We start from the raw sequence: 21673 nt of genomic DNA, 5'->3' as shown, positions 1-21673 counted from the left end.
ATCTGCATTTCGATGAACGAGGAGCTTGTATGCTTCTGCACATTTCCCAAACTCATGTAGCCTGGCCGAAAGTTTCTCGCCAAAACGCGGTCTCCTGGTCATCGCAAAGTTCCTTACTGATGCATAGCAGATCAGTTTTTGCTTCAGTTGTTTGTATTCCACCACATTCAGTTCACTTCATGAAGTGTGCCGAAGGGGTTGTCTACGAGACCCCCTTTTGTGCGATCGTTCCTATATAGGTGAGACCGGGCGCGGTGTTAATGAGCGTGTCAGGGAGCATGAAAGAAATGTTGAGCAGATGAAAGAGGCCCCAAATTCACCTAAGCAAATCGAGACGTGTCCGTCACGCTCTTGTGAACCACGTTTTTCTGAATGTACGGATTCTTGCCCGAAGTAAAGATACTGGAGCAAGGGAGCTGGTTGAAGCCTATCACATAGGTAAGAAAGGCAGCCGGTGCTTTAGCGAAACTTCGATATCATTATATAAGGCCGGGATGAGGTTTCTTGAGCGTGGTGCGCCATGAATGTTTGATTAGATGCGTGAATGAATGTTTGCTCTGTGCGCATGTGTTGACAGACGGTATATATGTGCCTGCGTTCTGTAAATAAAACACTTGTGAGTGGCGCCCTGTCCCGTTCTCTTCTCATGTGTGTGTCCGTTTATTTGCCGTCTTCATATTTTATAATGCGCATTGTCCATGTTTGGATGTGACCGATCTGTCATCATTGTGTGCAGCTGTCGATCCTATCTGAGCTCCGCCGAGGTGGACCCCGTGAGTAAGTGTTGTGTTGCCAGGTACGCCAGAATTGTGTGGATATATATTTGAAAATCTCCCGCTGTTGCTGTCCTAAGCTTAAGTTTGCGAGGGACAGCAGACGATTGCGGCTCCACCTGATGTTCGTGAGGGAGGAAGGCGGAGTGGAAGCGCGCCCGCTTCTGTCGTGCGCCAGGCACTGCAGTGAGGCGAGGGAGAGAGGGACGGATGGGGGGGGGGGGGAGAGCAGGGGCGCGTTCTACTGCGGCAGCGCTCGGCACGGCCGCGCTGGCGCCATATCCTGAAGGCGATCCGCGACGTGGGCAAAGTGCGCGCCCGCGTGGGCCTTATCTTAAAAGCGATCTTCGATGTTCGCAAGGTGTGCCGAGTGCCGGTAGCTTCGTTGAACTTCGACAATAGGTACGATAACTTCGGTAGCTTCGTTTGTTAATATAGTTCAAACATGTTGACGGGCTACTTGGTTGTAATTCATGATGTAATGGGTAAGCGCGACTGAACAAAGACGTAGAAAGAAGCAGACACGCAAAGACAGCTCTGGCTGTGTGTGTCTGTTTCTTTCTACGTCCTCGTTGAGTCACGCTTACACATTCGATCATCGTTATTTAGTTAGTAAGCGAATGTTTGCAAGGTTATACGGCAGATAAAGCTACTATCCTTACTTCTTGCAGCTATCTACTAATTTGCTATAGCAATCACCGAGTCGCCTCTCGGGCGGAACTGCGAATTTTTTCAATGAAGAACGATCCAAACAACTGGATCACAAACTCGAAGTGACCAATTTCATAGGTTACTGTATTACATGCCGCATGAATTGAACACATAAAATAGTTGGTACTGTACAGAGCTGACCTAGGTCACTCATTTGCTCCAATGTATTTTTGTGCTTTGATGTAAACTATTATGTGCTACTGTCCTGTTGCAAGCCCTGCAATACATATGGTATGATGCTTTAAAATAGGACATAACATCTTAACGGTTAAATACCTCTTCGATACGACCGTCGAAACAATTTGAATTGTGGATAATTGCATGACAAATATTGCAGTTGGCGCCGAACCTCGTTATCCTTGAATATGTTTTTTTTATTCAGCACCAAATACTCACCCAAAGTGTGATTCACACTCGATGTAGCTGAGCTGTGTTCATCCAAATTGACATATACTAGCACTCAGGTCGACTCACTCAGCCTGAGGATCCCGCCTACTCGGCACCCATAGAGAGAAAATCACGCCCTTTTGAACTCACCTTTACTGAGACTCGCACTCCTTAACTCACTAATGATAACAGACTCACAGGTCGGTGCGAGTCCGAAGGATTCAACTCATGGGTGAGTGGAAATATAGCCGCGGCAATCCTACAATCCTTCGATGCGGCATCATTACACAGAGAACTAGAGCACCTTAGGACGTTTACGCGCAAAAGGCCATCAAAATTAAATTCAGCGCACCGCGGATTCACGGCATAGTTTGACTAAGGTATCCTTAGCCGCCTATTGTTCTAGCACTTGTAATATTGCGGGAGATTCTATATATATTGCCTAAGTGGATGGGAGAAATGAATATGTTTGATATAAGAGGGAAGGGCGGGAACTTCTGGTGACATCCATGATCATGGAACCTTTTGCCGTTAGCTTTATTCACATCGGCAAGTCGTCAGTCTGCTTCGAAAGATCCGCATCAAGAATTTCGTCCGCAGTGCCCTCATAGCCTGTGAATTTTGTTATCTTGCTTAGGTTTTTGAAAGTACGGTGATCTAAAACGCCTATACTGCAAATATACTCTTTCGCGACAAAAGATGGGAAGATATTCTTTCAGAATACAGATGGGAAGGCCTGTTAATAAGAACCCGCAGTCTGTGAGTATGGTGCAAGGGCACTGCACGCACAGCATGCCTCCTGCACTATGTGCGTCAATCTGCTCGTCTCATGGCAAAAACAGTTGCCGACAAAGATGTCCGGAGTAGTCGTCACTTCGTTACTCGGCTCATGACAAGTGTAAACTCGTCTACAGAGGTGTCGAAGACTGTTTAAGTTCAGCTTTGTGACATTGCTGTCCATGTTGCCTGACGCGCCTCTACCGCGTTTCCTTCATGTGAATTGACTGAAGTGCTGTGCGTTAGGATTGCGTTCGGACGTCTCCTCAGTAAATACTGCAACAATAATACGGAGGCTGCCAGAGTTTACAAAAACATAAACATATATGTTCGTGTAGCTGGCTACCAGCACCCTTTATCGTTCTGCACAGCGTTATCAGACGGACCTATGTGTTTCCGTCATGTCAGCAATTGTGCATTTCACGACAGCAAGGTGGTGTTAATGGCGACTACAATAGCATGACGGAGATAAGAAGGAATGTTGTATTTTGGCAACAAAACATTACAACCTGTTAAGTTTTCCTCTGAGCTCCTCCTGAAAGTTGTACGATGCAAAAAAAATAAAAAAATACGCCTATACCGCGCACTGTGGGAATCAACGTAAGCTGAGCTTTATATAGTGTTTGCTATGATTGAGAATAATTAGCGATAATGTTGATGGCGAATGTGTAATTTCTTCAGCGCTCAATGCAATACGACAGTGGTGAGGTGATGTTAAACGTTGCCTTGCGCACACCATTGCTCTTTGTCTGCTTTGTATAAAGAATGCACAATGAGACGCGTTTTCTCTAGGAGCTTTTGTGCCCCATCGTTAATATTGTCACGTGGTAGTTACGTATAAAGAACACAGTAGCAATGCTGTGGAAGACGAAGCTAATTTTTATTGAGTGAACCTGTGGCCACGAAAACAGGCTACACTTAAAGAACGGCGACAGCGGCGAACACAGTCGGTGATCGTCAAAATCTGATCAGCGGGTCAAGCGCGTCGTATTTAATACATCAGTGGTCAAATGTTCCAGAGTAATCGCTGGAACGCCCGTGTCTTCCCAAAAGTTCTACACCGTTCACGTCGCGCATACATGAAATCAGATTACACAACGATCTGTGACAGACAGGGAATGAAACCATCGATAATATTCCAGAAACTTCCTACACGTGCAGGCGCGTCCTGCGTATTGCGATAACATTTGTTAGGCGGTGAAACGTGGTCACCCGATAAAGATAAACAAGTACGCCTGTCAATATTCTCTGATCGCGTTACACATTATTATTGCCATGGCACATCGCATCGTGGCAGAAGCGTTAAATAATAACTGAAATATGGGGCTGTACGTGCCAAAACCGCGATCACATTATGAAGCACGCCATAGTGGCGGACTTCGGATTAATTCTAACACCCTGGTGTTCTTTGACGTGCACGTAAATCTAAGCGTACTTGGGTTTTTGTATTTTGTTCTTGTCTAAATCCTGCTGCCACGGTAGGCATTCAACCAGCGACCTCGATCTGTTTCATAGCCGTCAAGTCACTGCGGCCGGCACATGAGTTCTGATTTAACGTGCTTCCGCTTGCGTGGTGTAGCATAGAGCCTACATTGTTTTAATGTGGCTTTTCGCCTGCACGCTCTGCGTCAGTTGTCCGGTTGACAAATTTGCATGTTTTTTTTTCAGAAATGGCAAAAGCGTACCACACCGTATCTTTAATGTGCCCGCAACCGCTGTTTCCTTGCCTTTTCACGTGATAGGTGCGAAAGTGAAAAGGCAGTTATAAACTCGTTTCGTGACTGCGTTGGTTCTACCCGTGTTCTGCCTCCTCTGCCCCTCTTTTCTACAGTTCTATCTACCTATACGTCTTCTCTGGACTCGCACATTAGTAGAAAGGTAAGCGCTGCTGTTGCTGTGAGGCTTTTGATGGGGTCACTGAAATTGGAGCTGTCGGGAGGCTAATTTGGCGACACCCAGGTAGCTCCAGTGGGCATTGTGCACATGCGATCAGATGGAAAGGCTAAAACGTGCTTCTCGCGTCGACGTTCGTCTGTGATACGCTCCTGCCATGTATATACACGCTCTGAACCAACCACCAACGCGGCGTGTAAGGCAGCGACTGCAGCAGCAGCGCAAAAGTTGAAGGAAGAGTTAAAGAATGTTTCGCTTTAACAGCATCTAAAGGCACTATGTGCTTGAAGAAAGGCCAGTAAAAATATGGGTAGATAGCGAAGGCGGTGTAATATTCACACTGTATGCAGCGTAATGTGCCCATATGCACGGACTGAGAAAACTGGCACTCTTTGACTTTTATCAGCAACTTATTGCTAAGCAACGTTGCCCACGAGAAAGACAGTGGTAAGCTTAAAAAAATTATGGAGTTTTACGTGCCAAAACCACTTTCTGATTATGAGGCACGCCGTAGTGGAGGACTCCGGAAATTTTGACCACCTGGGGTCCTTTAACGTGCACCTAAATCTAAGTACACGGGTGTTTTCGCCTTTCGCCCCCATCGAAATGCGGCCGCCGTGGCCGGCATACGATCCCGCGACCTTGTGCTCAGTGGTAAGCTTGACAAATATTCGCGAATTCCGTTTTTAGTGCACATGTTTTCTATGCGATTTGGTGATCATTGCATAGAGTTAGTTTGAACTGCTAATGAGAAAGGCGTGTATGTTTTTTCTCCTAATAGGTAGATTATCCGGGCTGGGCTGCACATGTCTGGATCACACCACAGGACACGTTAATTTGTTTCGTTAAAAACTCCCAAAGCAAGGCGAGGTGACACAAGAACGTGCCTACCCCAAAGTGCCTGTTATGAGGCAAAGAATGGTTGGCACAAAAACGGTCCGCTGAACGATTTGCCTGTAATTAGTAATTCACAATGTGAGAATGCTACTCCTACATCTTGAAGCAGGCTACTCCTGCTTCAAGACAAGCATGCCTCAAAGTGTGGCACCATGTTCCATGACACTGCCTCGCTTGCGTCTTCTTACTTAGCATTATTACCACAGCGTGTACGGTGACCGGCATCTCATGGCTAAGAGCCCAACTAGTCAACTGCTTCTTCAATTGGACAACGCCACCTCAAAAAGCCATTAAGCGTAAAAGCTGTTACGGCTCTTTCGGCTAGAATAAAAATTACCAAACTAATAAGCTGTATTAGTTTTGGAGCTTAAGAAAAGCATGCTCTCATGAAGTTGGAATGTGGTTTTGTCGTATGCTCGGGCAGTCCAGCAAACATGCTCTTCCATGCGGCGCTGCTTCGGTGATATCTATATTTGCAGCTGATACTCCAAAGTGTGAGCGAATAGCAGTGAATAACAGGCATGCCACTTTTTGCTCGCTGCTCACATGCATGCGGGGAGGTGAGTAGTGTAGAGAGACAAGACCACAAAGAAACGCTGCTACTAGACACAGAGATGTTGCAGAGGAAGCAGATAACTGAAATTTGAGGTAGGTTACGCTACTATTATGGTATATGTGAAAAATAATCGATGCGCGAATTTGCCAAGCGGCCAACTGACGTGGGGCATACGGACGCAAAGCTGCGTTAAAGCACAGCAGCGTCTACATGACACTAGGGAAGTGGCCGCCCATCAAATCAAACTTCTGCGCCCGCCGTGTTAATTTTGCGGCAGTGGCTATACTCGAGCTCGCAGGTTCGATCCCGATTGTAGCAGCCGCATTAGTACCAAGGCGAAATGGAAAAACGGACATGTAATCCGGTCAGGTGCCCTTTATTACTTTGTACGTATTTTATAGTTTATTATACTTACACTTTCTACGTATACTTTAATACCAAGCGAGTAAATTAAAACGAAGTCCCCACTTCTGCGTGCTTCATATTGAGATAGTGGGCTTGCCACGTAAAGCGCCATACTTTAATTTATATTCAAAAATTTTTCTACGATGCCTTAAGTCGTATCAGGCAATGACAGTGCTAACCTTCGCGGAGGCGATCAGCAATGGCGTACGAAAACATGTCAAGCAAGCACGTCTCGCTGTGTGTTCTGTGTATCATGTAGACAAACACAGGAGGGGCACGCACGTGACGTTTACCATCAACTCACCGCGCTAGCATTCCATTAAACACTGATGAACTTAAACATTCGCCGCGACAACACCGCCAACAATCGTCAGTCAAAACATCACGGAAAACTTCACTTAAGTGAATTGTCACAGTGAGTGTGATCCAGATGATGTCTCGTATGTCCTATTGCTTGCGCTGTTCACCCCAAAGAAGGGAATTTCATCTTGATCCGGAGACGAAACACAAAAAGCACAAACAATGCGGAGCAGTCGCTTCGCCACTTAAGCTTACCTGAAATATATAAACTGTAAACTAAATGTTGATCATTGCGTATGCGATCTTCTATGCCCAACCAAGTGGGCGCCACTAAATTTTCATAATGAACATATACATTAACCCATTTTTTTTCATGTTATGGAAGAAATATTTTTGCCTCAGGTTTCATAAGAACAATAATGCTCTTCAGAGCCGCAAGCTTGCATGAACGTTTGAATGAATACTTTGCACAAAGGTGCAGGAGATTCATTATAAACTTTATTTATTAACAATGTGGCACCTCTTTTTAGTGGTGGCACTTATCGTCGTATACTCGCACTATAGTCGAAGTGGAACAAGCACTGTTGAAGAATTGTTCACAGCAGTAAGAATTTCTCAGCTCCCCTTGTCTATGGTCCGGGCGCGCCCAAAGTTCACAACGAGGCTTTGCGCAGTCCCACGTGTGGGAGGAAAGGTCGCTTCTACGAAGGCTGTTGCTGTCAGAGGGTGCGTTCTGGGAACCATTGCAGTCATCTGCGCACAAAAATTTTGCCCTTTTTGTGAACACCATACTTCATACCATTAAAATTTTGGCCTCACTCTTCCGATTAATTGTCGGCCTTACAACGGCAGAATTATTTCTTAAGATATTGCACGCTTGATTACACAGCTAGCAGAAAATTGTTATCGTTCCAATAATACCGGAAGTATCGTAAAGTTCGTATTCTCGGGATCGTACATTTTAAACAACCGTAGAGGATAGAAATCAAAATGAGCGTGCGTCTCTCAAGTTCCAAAAGAATATAAAAATTGTCTTCTATATATTTCTGCAAAATGAACCTTCGTCGTCAAAACAAAAATATAGCGTTCATCATGAAACTGGGTTGAAGCCCGAGAAGTTATCCCGTTTCCGCACTTTAAGAGACACACTGGAAAGCAAGCTTATGTTTAGCTGTCGGTGCTGTACGGTGACAATGTTCCAGCCTATGACGCTCTATTGAAATGACACAGAATATTTCAATGCAGTCGAAGAAGGCTGCACGACTTGGAACGAAATGGCCTGCCGCCGCTCGTTGGTGAAACTAAATTTGCTACATGAGTGAACACACTAGCGCAAGCTGACTGGCGGATAACAAGTGAACAAATCGCGCTACGCGTTAACGTGAGTTCGGGCTCAGATTGCACTCCCACCAGATCCTCGTCGCCTAATCTTGGTTCCTTCATGAATATATTAGAAATTTTAGGAACCTCCCTTATATTCATAAGGTAGGATGGTCTGCAGAACAATATATCCTCAACATCATCAGCCTATTCGTGTCCGCTGCAGGACGAAGGACTCTCCCTGCGATCTCCAATTTTGTTGAGGAGATCATTTCATTAGGTAGGGTGGCACAAAATCCAGTGCCAATAATAACGCACATTTTTATATTAACAGTGGCTAATGAGCAGGAGCGCGATGAGAGATAAAATAACGACGTGACAAGTAAAAAATGTGCTGCTTTTAATTGGTTCATTCAACATTTAAAGAACGCAGGGATCTGTTCTGCAAGTCACGTTTAATACCGAAAATTTATGATATTTTTCGACGTCAGTTTATTCACTCATGTTCACGATATTCTCGCAAAATGTGGCAAAGGAGGCAAGCACTGCATGCCTTCTGACAATGGTCAACATCTCGGATAATGCAATTAGTGGCTAAGAAACAGTAAAACATAACAACCAATGCAATAAGAAACATAATATATTACGTAAAATGTCATTTCCAAGAGATAATAAACTAGACGAAAGATAGATAAGATGCCGTGCATTAGGATGACATGCAGAAACAAAAACAGGGAATCTGATTTCGCGCAATTAAGATTAAAAGAAAGATCCATAGGAACAAAATAAATATACTGATCAGTATTATAAACAAGATAATAGACTATGTCACGTAATAAAATAAGGCGAAAAATACTCATGCAAGACTTCAGCAGGTAACGTGACCACACGAGAAAGTACGTATATGATTCTATTTCACGCTTCACAAGAGGACTAAGAGCACTGGTTGTTCAACATGGGTCTGTATCTAGCCGTAGTTTTCTTCATGTGGGAAACTTTTCTATACGCTTGAGTCACGTTTAGTAAGAGCGGATTACTATTGCATAAATCTATCTCGTAATCAATTGAATGAGTTCGATATGTTGTTGGTGACCGACATGTTGTTGGAGGTCGTACCGAAATGAATTAAGTAACACGTAGCTAGGTTATGCTGAATATTATGACCGAGGAAGGTACGAATAAAATATGTGCAGGCTTGCTTAGCTGTGTGGTATATGCAGACTGAAAACGCAGTCTCTAAAGTTCTGAAAAGGCAAGATGTGAAAAGTCGCGAAACGGTAACTCCCATGGTCAGGCGTTTCCAGAGAATATATGGAATTGTCTTGTGCATCGCAACCAGGCGATCGGAATCTGTATTGTTACATGTTGCCTATACTAGGTTACAGTTATGGACATAAGAATGGTCAAATGGAAAGTGTCGTTATTTTTTGAAAGCTGGAGAAAGGAAATTCTTCAAGCGATTTAAAATCATGGGGTTTTTCTGCCAAAACCACTTTCTGATTAGGAGGCATGCCGTAGTGGAGGACTCCAAAAATTTGGACCACCTGGGGTTCTTTCACGTGCACCTAAATCTAAGTACACGGGTGTTTTCGCATTTCGTTCCCATCGAAATGCGGCCGCCGTGGCCGAGATTCGATCCCGCGACCTTGTGCTCAGCAGCCTAGCACCATAGCCACTGAGTTTAAGTCATTTATCGCACCATTCGAATGAGGTACCAGCATTTCAACATAGGTTAAATCTCTGCTAAACTACAGTAGAAAAGAGCTGCGTGATTGTGCTCGCAGAAGTTCTGTTCCATCGCAAAATAACTTTACATTATGATTACCGGCTCTATTTTTCGCATAGTAAACCACAAATGTTTTCTTTTAACGTTTAACTTGATTTTGTTCAGAGATAACTGAACTACTAATTACTTAAGCCCATGTATTAGAACGTTGTTCAAGTAATTTGAGATGAGAAATAGCAAAAAACATTAGCGTCACTAGCATATGCTATTATCGCAGATGTTAAAGGAATATTTACAAAATGATGAATATGTACAGAGAAGAGTAGGGGTCTCAGAATAGACTCTTCGGGTATGCCATGCTTTATTGTACCAACGTCAGAGCACAAATCGTGTAGCTTTGTAAACTGCACTCTGCTCGTCAAGTAATCTTGTATGAGTGCTTCAGCTGCACCGCGAATTCCATGAGCCTAAGTGTTACGCAGAACATTATGTTTAACGGAATCAAAGGTTTTACAGAAATCTAAAAAAATGCATATGCTATAAGCGATCCCCAGTATGGATGCGCCAAGTAGACACAAGCGGTGCGTAGCCTTAAAAATATTAAAGCGAAAGTGTTTCATTGATGTCAGTCGCCATTAGATGGTATAGCGTGTCGAGAGGTAAGCGTGAGAGAGGAGCACGGTTGCAGTCCATGCTGTGTACATGACACCAGTCAGCGCGCATCGTCCGATGAGGAGTCTTGCTGCCTCAATACCTCGTTCAAACAACCTGCTTATCGGTGATGATGGTTTATTGACATCCGGATTGAAACGGAGCGGTGACAAAGAGCCACCCACTCTGCTTGAGTTAGTCAGGTATGCTATAGCGGCCTTTCACTCTAGCATTTTGGTATACCTCTCCCTAATGCTTTCTTTTCTTCACATAATTTCTAGTCTACCTTGTCCTGCTATCTATCCCTGTGACATATTCAGTCATGTGAATCTGTTCCCTGCTTTCTTTTTCACCAATACTCTCAACGTCACTTGCTTATCTTGGCTGTCGACCAGTTGAGGCTGATGTTTGCGTCCATATAAAATTAAAGCGATTATGGAAGGTGCACGTTACCTACATGTTTCACTTTGCGTGATGTGTGCCCTTTTTCCTTGGCCCATTGTTGCGCTGTTCGCTGATGTACGTGTTCCTACCAAGAAGCCCGGCTAACCAGTATTCTCAAGTTCGCTGAGTGAATCCCTTCGAATTTAATCATGATGTGTTCAGTGGTCTCCGAATTATTGCTGCAGCATATAGAAGTTTCATCTTGTTGCAAATATTTGCTCCGTTATGTTCTTGCCCTTACGCAACCAGAAGGAGCTTCAAATAGCAAGGCACAGCCCTTTGTGTTATCCTAGAGATATTACTTTCTAATTAGTTTCTTGTCATTCTTGTACGTTTCTGTGGTCGTTTTTGTTTCCATTCATTGTATCTAATTCAACATATCTGTTACTTGCGCTGTCTGTTTGGTGACTCCTAATTGCCTATTTACACTTTCAATCACACTGTACTTAGTTGCCAACTTTCTTGACCACTTCTTTCATTCTGTGTGTACGCTTTTCAGTTACAAGTGCTTATGCCCCTTAGCTGCCATTTATTTTGATTCATGCTGTTCAGCCTTTCTTCAAGCCTAATTTTGCTCTACGCTTCTCTTACTTCAAGAAAAGCTCAATCCACGCCGCCCTGTACTCCCTCATTTGTGGTTTTACAGTGGCTTCCCAATGCGAACAGGCGTCCGAATCTTTAGTTAAGTTCCTATCCAGAGAAAATATCAAATTTTAAGCACACAACTGCATGTGCAAACGTCAGCGCTGGCCCCTTTACTCCTTTCCAGATCCCACGCACCGCCTCGTTTTTATTGTGGCCCCACAGTGATCTATGTTTAGTTATGGGTCATTCCGCTTACCCTTTATTTTCACATTATCTTGGCGGGTGCAGGGGTGAATCTTTCCTTCGTTTATGTATACACCGAGGTACTTACATTGCTTCTCAGTGAATATGACTTGCTGTTTAATTGACACCACGTAATTACTCATCTCTTCACTAGTTCTCATAGTTACCGATTTCTCTATGCTAAACTAAGCCCTCAATTTGTCGCAGCGGTGCCACACATATTGACAAGTATCTCTAAATAGTTTGCATTGTCCGCTAGTAGCACTATGTCGTCCGCATACATCAGTCCGGGAATGTTCCGTCGCACCATTTGTCCATCAAACCCTAAAATACTGTTTACCAGCCATAGTACTATGCCCTTAACAGAAAGCGTGAGCCTTAGAGACAGCGGACATTCTTCCTCTTGTCAATGGCGAACTTACAACATTGCATTAGATTTTGGACCTTGCCATATAATTAGAACTTCGTTGTCTCTATATATCTGCCTTAGTAGCGCCACGTAATCATCTTCTACGCCTCCGTGCTTGAGAATAATCCTGCACACTTCCGCGTCTGTGTTGTCTTAGGCTCCCTTATAATCCGGAGATGCTGCCCATAAAGGTAAATTCTGAGCTACTCAAATCTCTATGCATTCAGTTAGTACAAACATATTGTACTCTAAGCGTGTTCCTGGTCTGAACCAATTCTGCAGTTCCCCCAGTACATAATTTTTCACCAACTGCGACAGCTTTAATTTTGTGGCTTGCATTGTCATTCTATACAGGGCTATATTTTTTAAGTTTCCATGGAATTTTAAAAGATCACTTCTTGAAGATAGCATAATTCTTGTCCTTGATTTGGATAATTTGAAGAGGCGGACACTACTCGCACGAGAATTCAAGACATATTGAACTAATTAACAAAATTTATTAAAGAACTTTCTAATTATTCACATTAAGGTACGTATAGGAATTTGCTAATTGTAGCTGGTGATTCTGCATCTGGTAGCTAGCTGGTATCCACTTTAAATGAACTTCCAGAATGATACCAGTTTCGAAATATTGTTTTTTAAAATGTGGAACGAAAAACATGAGCGTTCGACTTCCCTCTCTGCTGCAACACATAAAAGGTTCTTTTGTTAAAAAGGAAAACAGTGCATATTATGGCAAGTTTGATTGTGCATATCTCCAAACTGGCACCAACCCACCTCAAGGACTAGAATTGTGTTATCTGCAGCACTTATATGGAATGTTAAAAACTCCACAAACCTAGAAATTATCAACCTTTATATCATGAAGGCACTGCAACTGTTCTGTACCAGGTCATCTTATCCTTATCACCTGGACTAATTATGGAGTTAGGCGAAATGCAAAAAAATGGTCTGAGTATCTTCAAGTGACGGCAAACGACATTAACTTGGTTCTGTGCAGCTACATGACATATGCATGTTTTTAAAGTTTATCTCAGGATACATGCGACACGCGGTATATAGACGACGCAACGACATTTTTATTATGTCATCTCGCACAAAGCTTGACGTTTAAATACTTCCCATAGGAGAAAATAAACTGCTGCTCAGACATTACGTGATCTCCTTAACAGTGCACCTACATTCACTTTGCCACACAACGTGGTGTACGCGTAGAAAAAAAAGAACACGGCTGACAGATTTGGAGTGCTATCACAGAGGGTCTTTTGCATGCGAGAAATCCGAAATGTCACGCGAAAGCGCCCATAACGATCCTTATATTGCACGAGCATTTACCGTGAGCAGAAACTTTAAGAATTAGACCGGTACCTTCTGTACTTACTTATAAAGGTGCCTGGTACTTTTACAACGAAACACTTTTTAGTTGAGTACAAGAAGGTCCACTTTGGTGCTGGCAGAGAAAAGCCAGGGGTAGCTGCGCACAAAAACGTACAACGTAATGAGTAAAGGAGACTTCGCACGTTTCGTTATGTGCAGCCGCGGTCATAGTTAATAGGAACCCAGAAGAGACATTTGTAACGGTTCATGGAGAGAGAGAGAGTTTCTTTTTTTTATACAACAGTAGGCTGTGGTTGGGCCCAAGCAAGAGCGAACACCAAGGACACATAGAGTACAACCAAATGCCAGCACCATCGCGAATAACTATACTTGAGTAAGTATAAAATAGAAACATAAACTGGTGTGTGGGACAATATTAGGATATTGCATACCAAGGTTAATGTCTGTAATAATATTAACAAAATATTCAGTAAAAAAAAGGCGACGGCTACATATAAGGTGGTATCGGTAAAGAGAGTGATTTATTTTCAAGTGTCCATAATAGAATCCATGCATCAATTTCAACGTTGTTAAAGCTCTCGGATGGACGTGTGGCTTTGGTTTAGCCTAAATGGCTAGCGCTGGTCCTCCGTGAGTGTTCTGAACACATTAAGCGGAGTGCTAATTGTTTTCTTTGTTCTAAATTATCACTTAGATATTTCAAAATACGGGCTTCAAGATATATCAATGTATTTTCAGATGGGTCCTGTAAAAGACATGTAAGCTTTGAATTTGACATGGGGTGCTGTTTCAGGCAGTTTTCTTCTCAGTAGTGACATTTAGCTTGAGCTTTGCGACAAATTGCAGTTCTTCTCGACAGTTATTTATTGATCCATATATGACGCAATCATCTGCAACAATCGCGCATGCACCTTTTAGGTGAACACAGCATTGGATGTCATATATGTCAATCGAAAACAATATAGCTACGAAAACGTCCTTGCGGAACGCCAAAAGAAAACTGTCAATTTCTTGGAGGTGCAGGAACTCACAGTCACGGTTTGTTTACTAATATTAGGATGACATAAAATTCAGGATACGGATTTTTATGGATACCGTAAGCAAGAGGTTCTGTAAATAAATGAATTTGAGCAACAACCCCAAAGGCTTTGGAGAAGTATAAAACATAGCATCAGTTTGACCGTTACTATCGACCTCCTTAGCGATGTCATGTGTTATTTCTGCTAGTTAGATTGTGCATGAGAAACCACACCTGATCCCCTGCTCGTGACTGCAACAGAAGATCGTTCTGTTTGACGTTAGCGACACTGGCTTCTTAATTACGTGTTCCTAAATCTTACAGCAAGTACAGGTTAGTTCTACTGGCCTGTACTTGTACGGGTCTGACTTGGAACCAGGTTTTTGTGTTGGCAGCACATTTACACAGCGCCAATGTCAGGGTTAGCCAGCGTCTGCACAGATACCGGGCAACTTTTGTTCAAGTATTTTAAAACCCAACAGCCTGTGCCAAAATCGTGTCTCTACAAAAAATCGTATCTGTGCAAAAAAAATTCTTGCGGCCGCAACATTAATATGAGGACGCAATACCACTGAGGCTGTTTAGGCTGCATACATATGGGCTGCATACATTATGAAATGTTACATTTTACAGCAAAGCTGTGTACCTATAGCCCCCGTAGGCATCCCCGTATGCATTCCCCGGGGGCGTGCCCTGGCCGGCTGACGTCTGTATGACGGCGCATGGACAGGAATGCGTGGCCGGATCCGGAATATAGTGCACACCGGGCCGACACGCGACGGAGGTGGAGCAGGTTGCAAGAACTTTACCAACGCCCATATATATATAAATATATATATATATATATATAAATATATATATATATATATATATATATAGATAGATACTCTGTTTGCCCCGAAGCTTACACGGAGCACAACATTATTGCTACACAGGATTCGGCTCGGCGTTGCTTGCAGCCGTCCCTGCGCACACCTCATCGGCCAATCGAACAGCCCTGATGGTGAACACTGCTAGACGCCTGAAACACTGCAACACATACAGTGCGACTGCCCAGCATATATGCTGGAGCGAAGGACGTTAGAAAGTTTCCTAGCCAGCGTTGGCAGGCAACCACTGTCGAAAGAAGCTATCCTCAGTCCATGGTCTGGCACTGCAATTTCAATACGTGCAACTAAAGTGTTGTTGAAGTTTCTGCAGGACACAAAGCTCGACGAGCGGCTCTAGCAAGGCAACTGTCTCATGTGCATAAGCACTCACCACTTTTCTTATCAGCATCATCATCCATCCCAGTACTTTCACTTCCCTTCCCTCTTTTCCAGTGCAGAGTAGCAGACTAGAGCGCACTAGCTCAGATCGACCTCTCATCTTTCCAAAAAAAATTCTATTATATTAAATCTAAGTACACGGGTGTATCCGCATTTCGCCTCCATCGAAAAGCGGCCGCCGTGGCCGGGATTCGATCCCGTGACCTCGTGGTCAGCAGCTGAACACCATAGCCACTGAGAAACCACGGCGGGTTGTGGGTATCTGCGCTGTAATTCGCCATTACGTTATAACAAGCCAAACCACCACATTGCTATTCTATGCCATCTATGAGGGACTCAACAGGGTGTGTTTTTTTTGTAAAATAGTTACAAATGTTCGATGTTCGTATTGAGAAAGAGAAAGAATAGAAGTCATAGTAGCACGTACCTTGCTGATTTCATGCAGACATGCAAACGCACTACTTGTTTGGAAGTGCACTATAGGTTGCAAGTTCTGCGCCCATGTTCTGTGTTGTTACATATTGTTCAAAATGGTACGTTGTATATTAGCGTTCCGGCTTTTGAAGAAAATTCTTATAGTTGGGACTATTTCACCTTCTTCCAACTTGCGAATTTACTCGTCCATTTTGCCACTATGCAAATACTTGTTAAATATTATGGGAGGGGGGGGGGGACTGAGAATCATAGCTATTCAGACACACACTTACCCTTGTTTATGGTCGAACTCATGCGGGTGTATTTCTGCTGCTCACTACGAGCTGACGTCATTGATGTGTCTTCATCGCTGTAGTCGTCGAACTCTCCGTTTCCTTTATAAAATGTCATATTAATTAGTGCTCTGGCCCTGCAAAATAAAGGGCACATGTACCTTACTTAACTAGAATTGAGTCGATAATCGTCGATACACCCAGTGCTTGCCTCGAAATAGTTAAACAAGAAGAAAATATCGAGCTGTCACAACCGCTAGATGTGGCATTTCAGATGAATATTGGTCCTTCTCTCGCGAAGAAGCCATTTATTTTCCTTCAGCAAAATTAACTCTATATTAACGTAAGAATACGACTTGATGTGTATCTTTTTACGTTCTTTCCTAGAAGAAACTTTATGACCTATTGAATTAGGAGGCTGGACACAGGAGTTTTGAGAACTTGCGCATACCTTATTGGGCGTATAGTTAACAAGAATTCGCTTTACCATATACCAATCCGACTCCCAACATATCTAAATCCTATAAAATGCTACCAATATGTTCGGTTTTGTGGGATTCAGGGAGACAGCGTGGTTAGGGACAAACACACAATTCTTCTGCATCGTATGTCCCACGATAGCTACACAGACTACATGAGGCTATGCATTTTTGACAAACACGCAACAGGCAAGCGGCGCTGGAACTTGCGTCATGCACTCTGGCAGTTTTCGCACGACTCCTGATTGCTTAAACCGCCGTGCGAGAAGTACTTAAAGTACTGTGTTAATGCTTAATATAATAGATAATATACGACGCTTATTCAGAATGCAAAGGCCATTTCGACCTAAAAATATATGTTCGTCCGTAACTATATTTATTGGCGGTTTTAGGTTAGTAAAAACCTACCTCACTTTTTTACATAGTTACTGTGAACTTTTGAGTATTTTTCGTACAGCTGCACCACTTTCTTTAGTCCCTTTGCATAGAAGTTAGTTGATATAGGGCGCGTTAGGTAACGGCGCTCGGAAACGAAAGCTTTGCACTCGAGGGCCCAACGTAACATCGCACGCAGCTTAGCGGCGATTTTTACCTTGCCAGAAGGGAGGAGGAGAAAGAGAGACGAGCACAGCCAAGCAACGTCCGCGTTTTCATTCATTTTGCCCTTCTTTTACTTGATGTCAAAATGGTACTGCTGAAAAATGAAGTTCTGCCTCAGGAAGCGACTGTTCTTTGATCTCGCGGTTTTTAACATGGCCAGGGGACAGTCGTCCATCGCTACGGTGAATTTTGCGCCTCCGGTATATCGCACTGAAATCTGCGAATGGCCTACACAATACAAGCACTTTTTTTTCGACGCGCAGTATGCCATCTTACGAGACCGCAGTTTTCTGCTCAAATACAGCACGGTATGTTCGTAACCATCGTCATCTCTCTGGCAGGAAATGGCACCTAGTCCTTCATCACTCGCATCACACTGGACCAGCGAATTCTAGGTCAAAGTCGGGAGCTCGCAATAACGGAAGGCTAGTCCATACACCTTCTGGCTTAAGAAGGTAGCTTCATTCTTTGCATCCCAGACTATATTTGTCGATTCTGTCCCGCGGAGAGCATCAGTCAGGTAGCTTGCAAATTTGAATAATTATAGATGTAATGAATATAATACCCAGTGAGCATCAAAAATACCAAATGATCGTCTTAGTTTCTGTCAAGGGTTATCTGCTATCACTGATATCTTAACTTTAATAGCTTTCCTAAAACCTTGACCTATGTGGTGACTAAGGCAGTCCACAGTCGCCTTCGCAGGACAACACTTCTCAGTTTTTATGGGGTCCCGCCTTCACGAAAACGGCTAAGCACCGCTCTAAGATCCACCAAATTGTTCGCCCCATGAATCAGAAAAGACTGCGATATGATCTAAGCAGTGCATGGCAAAGGCTTCAGAACCCTTTAGAACCATAACTATGAAGCGTGAAAAACAAAAAGGAAGCACTTTCGGCGTTCGAAGCTCATCACTGTCGGTTGATAACTGCCTGTTGGTATCACGAATGACGCGTATCTGCTGGCTCACTCCGTGAGCGGTAATTGCCAGCAATGACATAGCTGATCCGCTTGAGAACAAGTAAGGATAGCATTTAGAGAGCTTTCCTAAAACGCCAGCTTCGGTTGTTAGCCTACGGACAGGACCATCCAAGACCACTATCGCGATTGGCAAGCACACGCTCTATTCTCCCGCCACCTGGTGGATCCATGCACGTTTACCGGAGTAGTTGGATGGGGGACATGCGATGGATGGATTACATTCATTGTGCGCCGCATGGCGCAGTGCTCTGCGCTGTTTCCCCTTTACTACCAGGTCATGCGTGTAGGCCTCCAACAACTTAATGTTCGCATTCAATGACAAACGAAAACACAGCCCTTTCCTTTGGGCAGTTTACTGCTATGTGACCCGGCTCATTGCATTTGACCCAAGTGAGGGGTTTCCTAGTCTCCAAAGCGGGTTCTGCCTTTTGTGCGTTGGTCAGGTTTTAACTCGATTCACTCTATTTAATTTTTTTCATTTTGACCTGAAGAGGCCCTTTCCTCTCTCTCAACTTGAGGGCTTGAAGGGTGCTTCACAGAAAGGTTATTCGCATTTGTTTTCGAATTGTAGGCCCTATCAACTCCTAGGCTGCTCCTAAGCTTTCGGTGTGACGCTTACTCCCTGACGAGTAAGGCCGCATTCGTCCCAGAACGTACGTCGCCCCGCTTCTATAAACAATTACTTTTCTGCTCTGGGACAAAGCTGTAAAACTTCTGTAACGTAGTTACGTAATCCTCTCCGCTACAGCGTGCATCTGACGGTAAGACTCAGTGCTTTTTAGCCATTCTGTTAAGTTTACTCATAAATTGTACAGAAAGCCAGGATAGCTCTCGTCCATCGACTTCTTCGAGCCCCAAAATATTTATCTAAGCTCTTCTGCGCTAAGTCTGTGCTTTGTCAGAAGGCAAGCCTTGACCTTCTCGTAGCTATCCGCGTTCTCCTGGCTCAGCAGCGCAACAACCTCTGCTGCCTTGCAGGACAGAGCCGTCAGTAGCCTCTGAGACCATGTGTCTCACACAAGCGACAGTTTCTCGCAGGTTCGTTCAAAATATGGAAGATTCAAACCAATATGTCGTGATACTGCATATGGCCACATGTACCTACACATTTTGAACTCGTCTCCTTGTTGAGAAGAGGTATCGCTTGCTGGGGACAATTGCCCGACCTAGTACTCAACTTAAGTTTCAACTCGCGGATCTCAGCCTCGCGCTGTAGCCTTTCTGCCACATCCTCCTGCCTTTTTTCGCCCTTTCTCGCTCTTGTTGCCGTTTTTCTTTCTCCCTTTGCCGCTCTTGCTGCTGTCTGAGCGGCTCTTCATTTTTTGTTCCGTGATACTGCATGATTCACTGAGCTTCTCATCACCGGCCCTGAATTCATTTATTGCCTATCTGATCATGGTTTTCATGCCAAACCCTTTGCATCAATCCCCAATTCCTCACACAAAAGCAATAGGTCGGGCTTCTGCAGCCTCTGCAAGTCCCTGATGCTTTTAAAGTGCCGGCTACTTCCAAAACAACAATTCCAAGGTACCTAACTCCTAGGCCTTCAGCAAAGCTATCTGCCAGTTCTAAAACCTAACCCTTTTTTAGAAGCTGCTTTACATCAAAGGAAAATGAGAGTGCTCGCCCGCACGTGATAGATGTCTCGAGACACCTGCTCTCTCGCTGATCGACAGTTGTCGCTTGTACCTTCATACGTCATCACTGATCCCCAGTTGTTGCGGCGGTAGGTTTTCTCTCGAACCCGGCTCCCTGTGATAGCGTGGCGGAGGCTTCGGATAGAAGACTCAGAAGAAATCAGAAGCTCGGAAGTTGAGAAATTGAAACCCAACAGGTTTACGGGCACTTGTACAAAACTTATTTACATCGTTGAATAGAAAAAACAGAAAAAGGTCAAGAGTTTAGCTACGAACGCCTGGATGAGCCTCGTTTCAATGGCCCAGAGCAGCTTGTTTTCTCTCCTCACCGTCATTATAACACATCTGTGTTAACCCTCCCTCCTGTCGGTAGCCAATTACACAGGTCACAACCCACCAGGACGACAGCTAATCAGGAAGCACAAACGACACCGTTGCAGACGGAATAACTGGCTGGTGGCCCAACCAAATTTCAGCGGGCGCAAAGGCGAAGAGAGGGTCCTGGTGTGGGAATGGGAGAGAAGATCTGTTACTACCAACTAGTCTTCTCCACTGCTTCTCAGTATAGCGTAGGCAGCAGTTCGGGGTGGCTTTCTTAGTGAATTGTCCTTGAGCCCTTCACGTGGTCTTGGCTCCTCCGATGTGGCAATTCTCTCTTCCCTTTGTGGAGATTCTTCTCTGGTTAGGAGAGCTCGTTACGGGAAAATTAGCTGCGCCGAGCATCGTGTGGGAAGCGTTCTCCGAATACCTTCCCAGCGTGGCTCTCGCATGGTACTCAAGCGTGCGACCATCGGCACGTTGTCTTCTGCAGTCATGACAGGGTACATAGAGTGCATTTCAGTTTGTTATATCAGCTAAGAATGTTAAGCTAAGAATGGTAAGAATGTTGCTTCGGAAATTACTATTGAGAAGACGTTTGATTATTCGAAATATGGAAAAAGGCGGCCGCAATTAGCTGTACAGCATCTGAGGGGGCTGTGGCCGTGACGAAGCAACACCTGTCGGCACCAACGAAGGACACATGCACCCTGCGCATTGCCAGGAAACGCCATCGAGGTTGGCGATGATGGTGATGATAAGGTTTATTGGCTTTCTCTTTAAACCGGGGCGGAGACAGATAATCACCTAGCCTCCTTGATCTATTCCGTTATTACTAGATCAATTCATTTCTAGCATTTTGCCTATCTGGTCTCGATCTCAACTTTCCTATTCAAAACCTCTATGTGTATAGTCTACTATTACCAACGTATGGTAATGACTCCAGCTTTACCAATTTCCCTCCTACTTTTTTTTCCCACCAATACTCCAATCGTCTCTAACTTATCTCGACTGCTGATCAATTAATCTGTTCATCTTATTGAATCGCAACGCCTTTGAAAGGCGGACATTCCCTACCGGTTAGTGCTGCAACCATCCTTTACGATGCGCTGTGTGGTTCCCGGCTTTTCACTGCCGTTCTAGAGTCACACAACACTGTAGTGCATCCGGGGTCGGAGATGGCCAAGGCGATGGCCACCTCCTCCGCCCGGTGTGCCTCTCGAGTCCGGACGCTCGCCGCAGTCTTCGTT

The 21673-nt window shown here is 44.2% G+C and overlaps 1 protein-coding gene across 1 annotated transcript in view; it reads right to left on the bottom strand.

Annotated features, from left to right (window-relative positions):
- Positions 1-7177: 7177 nt before the first annotated feature.
- The window catches only part of LOC135905203 (uncharacterized), a 47204-nt gene continuing 32708 nt past the window's right edge, over positions 7178-21673 (bottom strand). The window contains exons 3-5 of the mRNA XM_065436222.2: positions 16409-16545; positions 13459-13551; positions 7178-7452 (exon numbers count right to left, since the gene is read on the bottom strand). Of these exons, the coding sequence (XP_065292294.1) occupies positions 7226-7452; positions 13459-13551; positions 16409-16545 (457 nt within the window). The 3' untranslated portion in view covers positions 7178-7225. The remainder of the gene's footprint in view (positions 7453-13458; positions 13552-16408; positions 16546-21673) is intronic.

Source organism: Dermacentor albipictus, chromosome 3 (assembly GCF_038994185.2).
Source record: "Dermacentor albipictus isolate Rhodes 1998 colony chromosome 3, USDA_Dalb.pri_finalv2, whole genome shotgun sequence".
NCBI lineage: Eukaryota > Metazoa > Arthropoda > Arachnida > Ixodida > Ixodidae > Dermacentor > Dermacentor albipictus.
The sequence above is the reverse complement of the archived record's forward strand: the minus strand, read 5'-3'. Positions and strand labels throughout refer to the sequence as shown.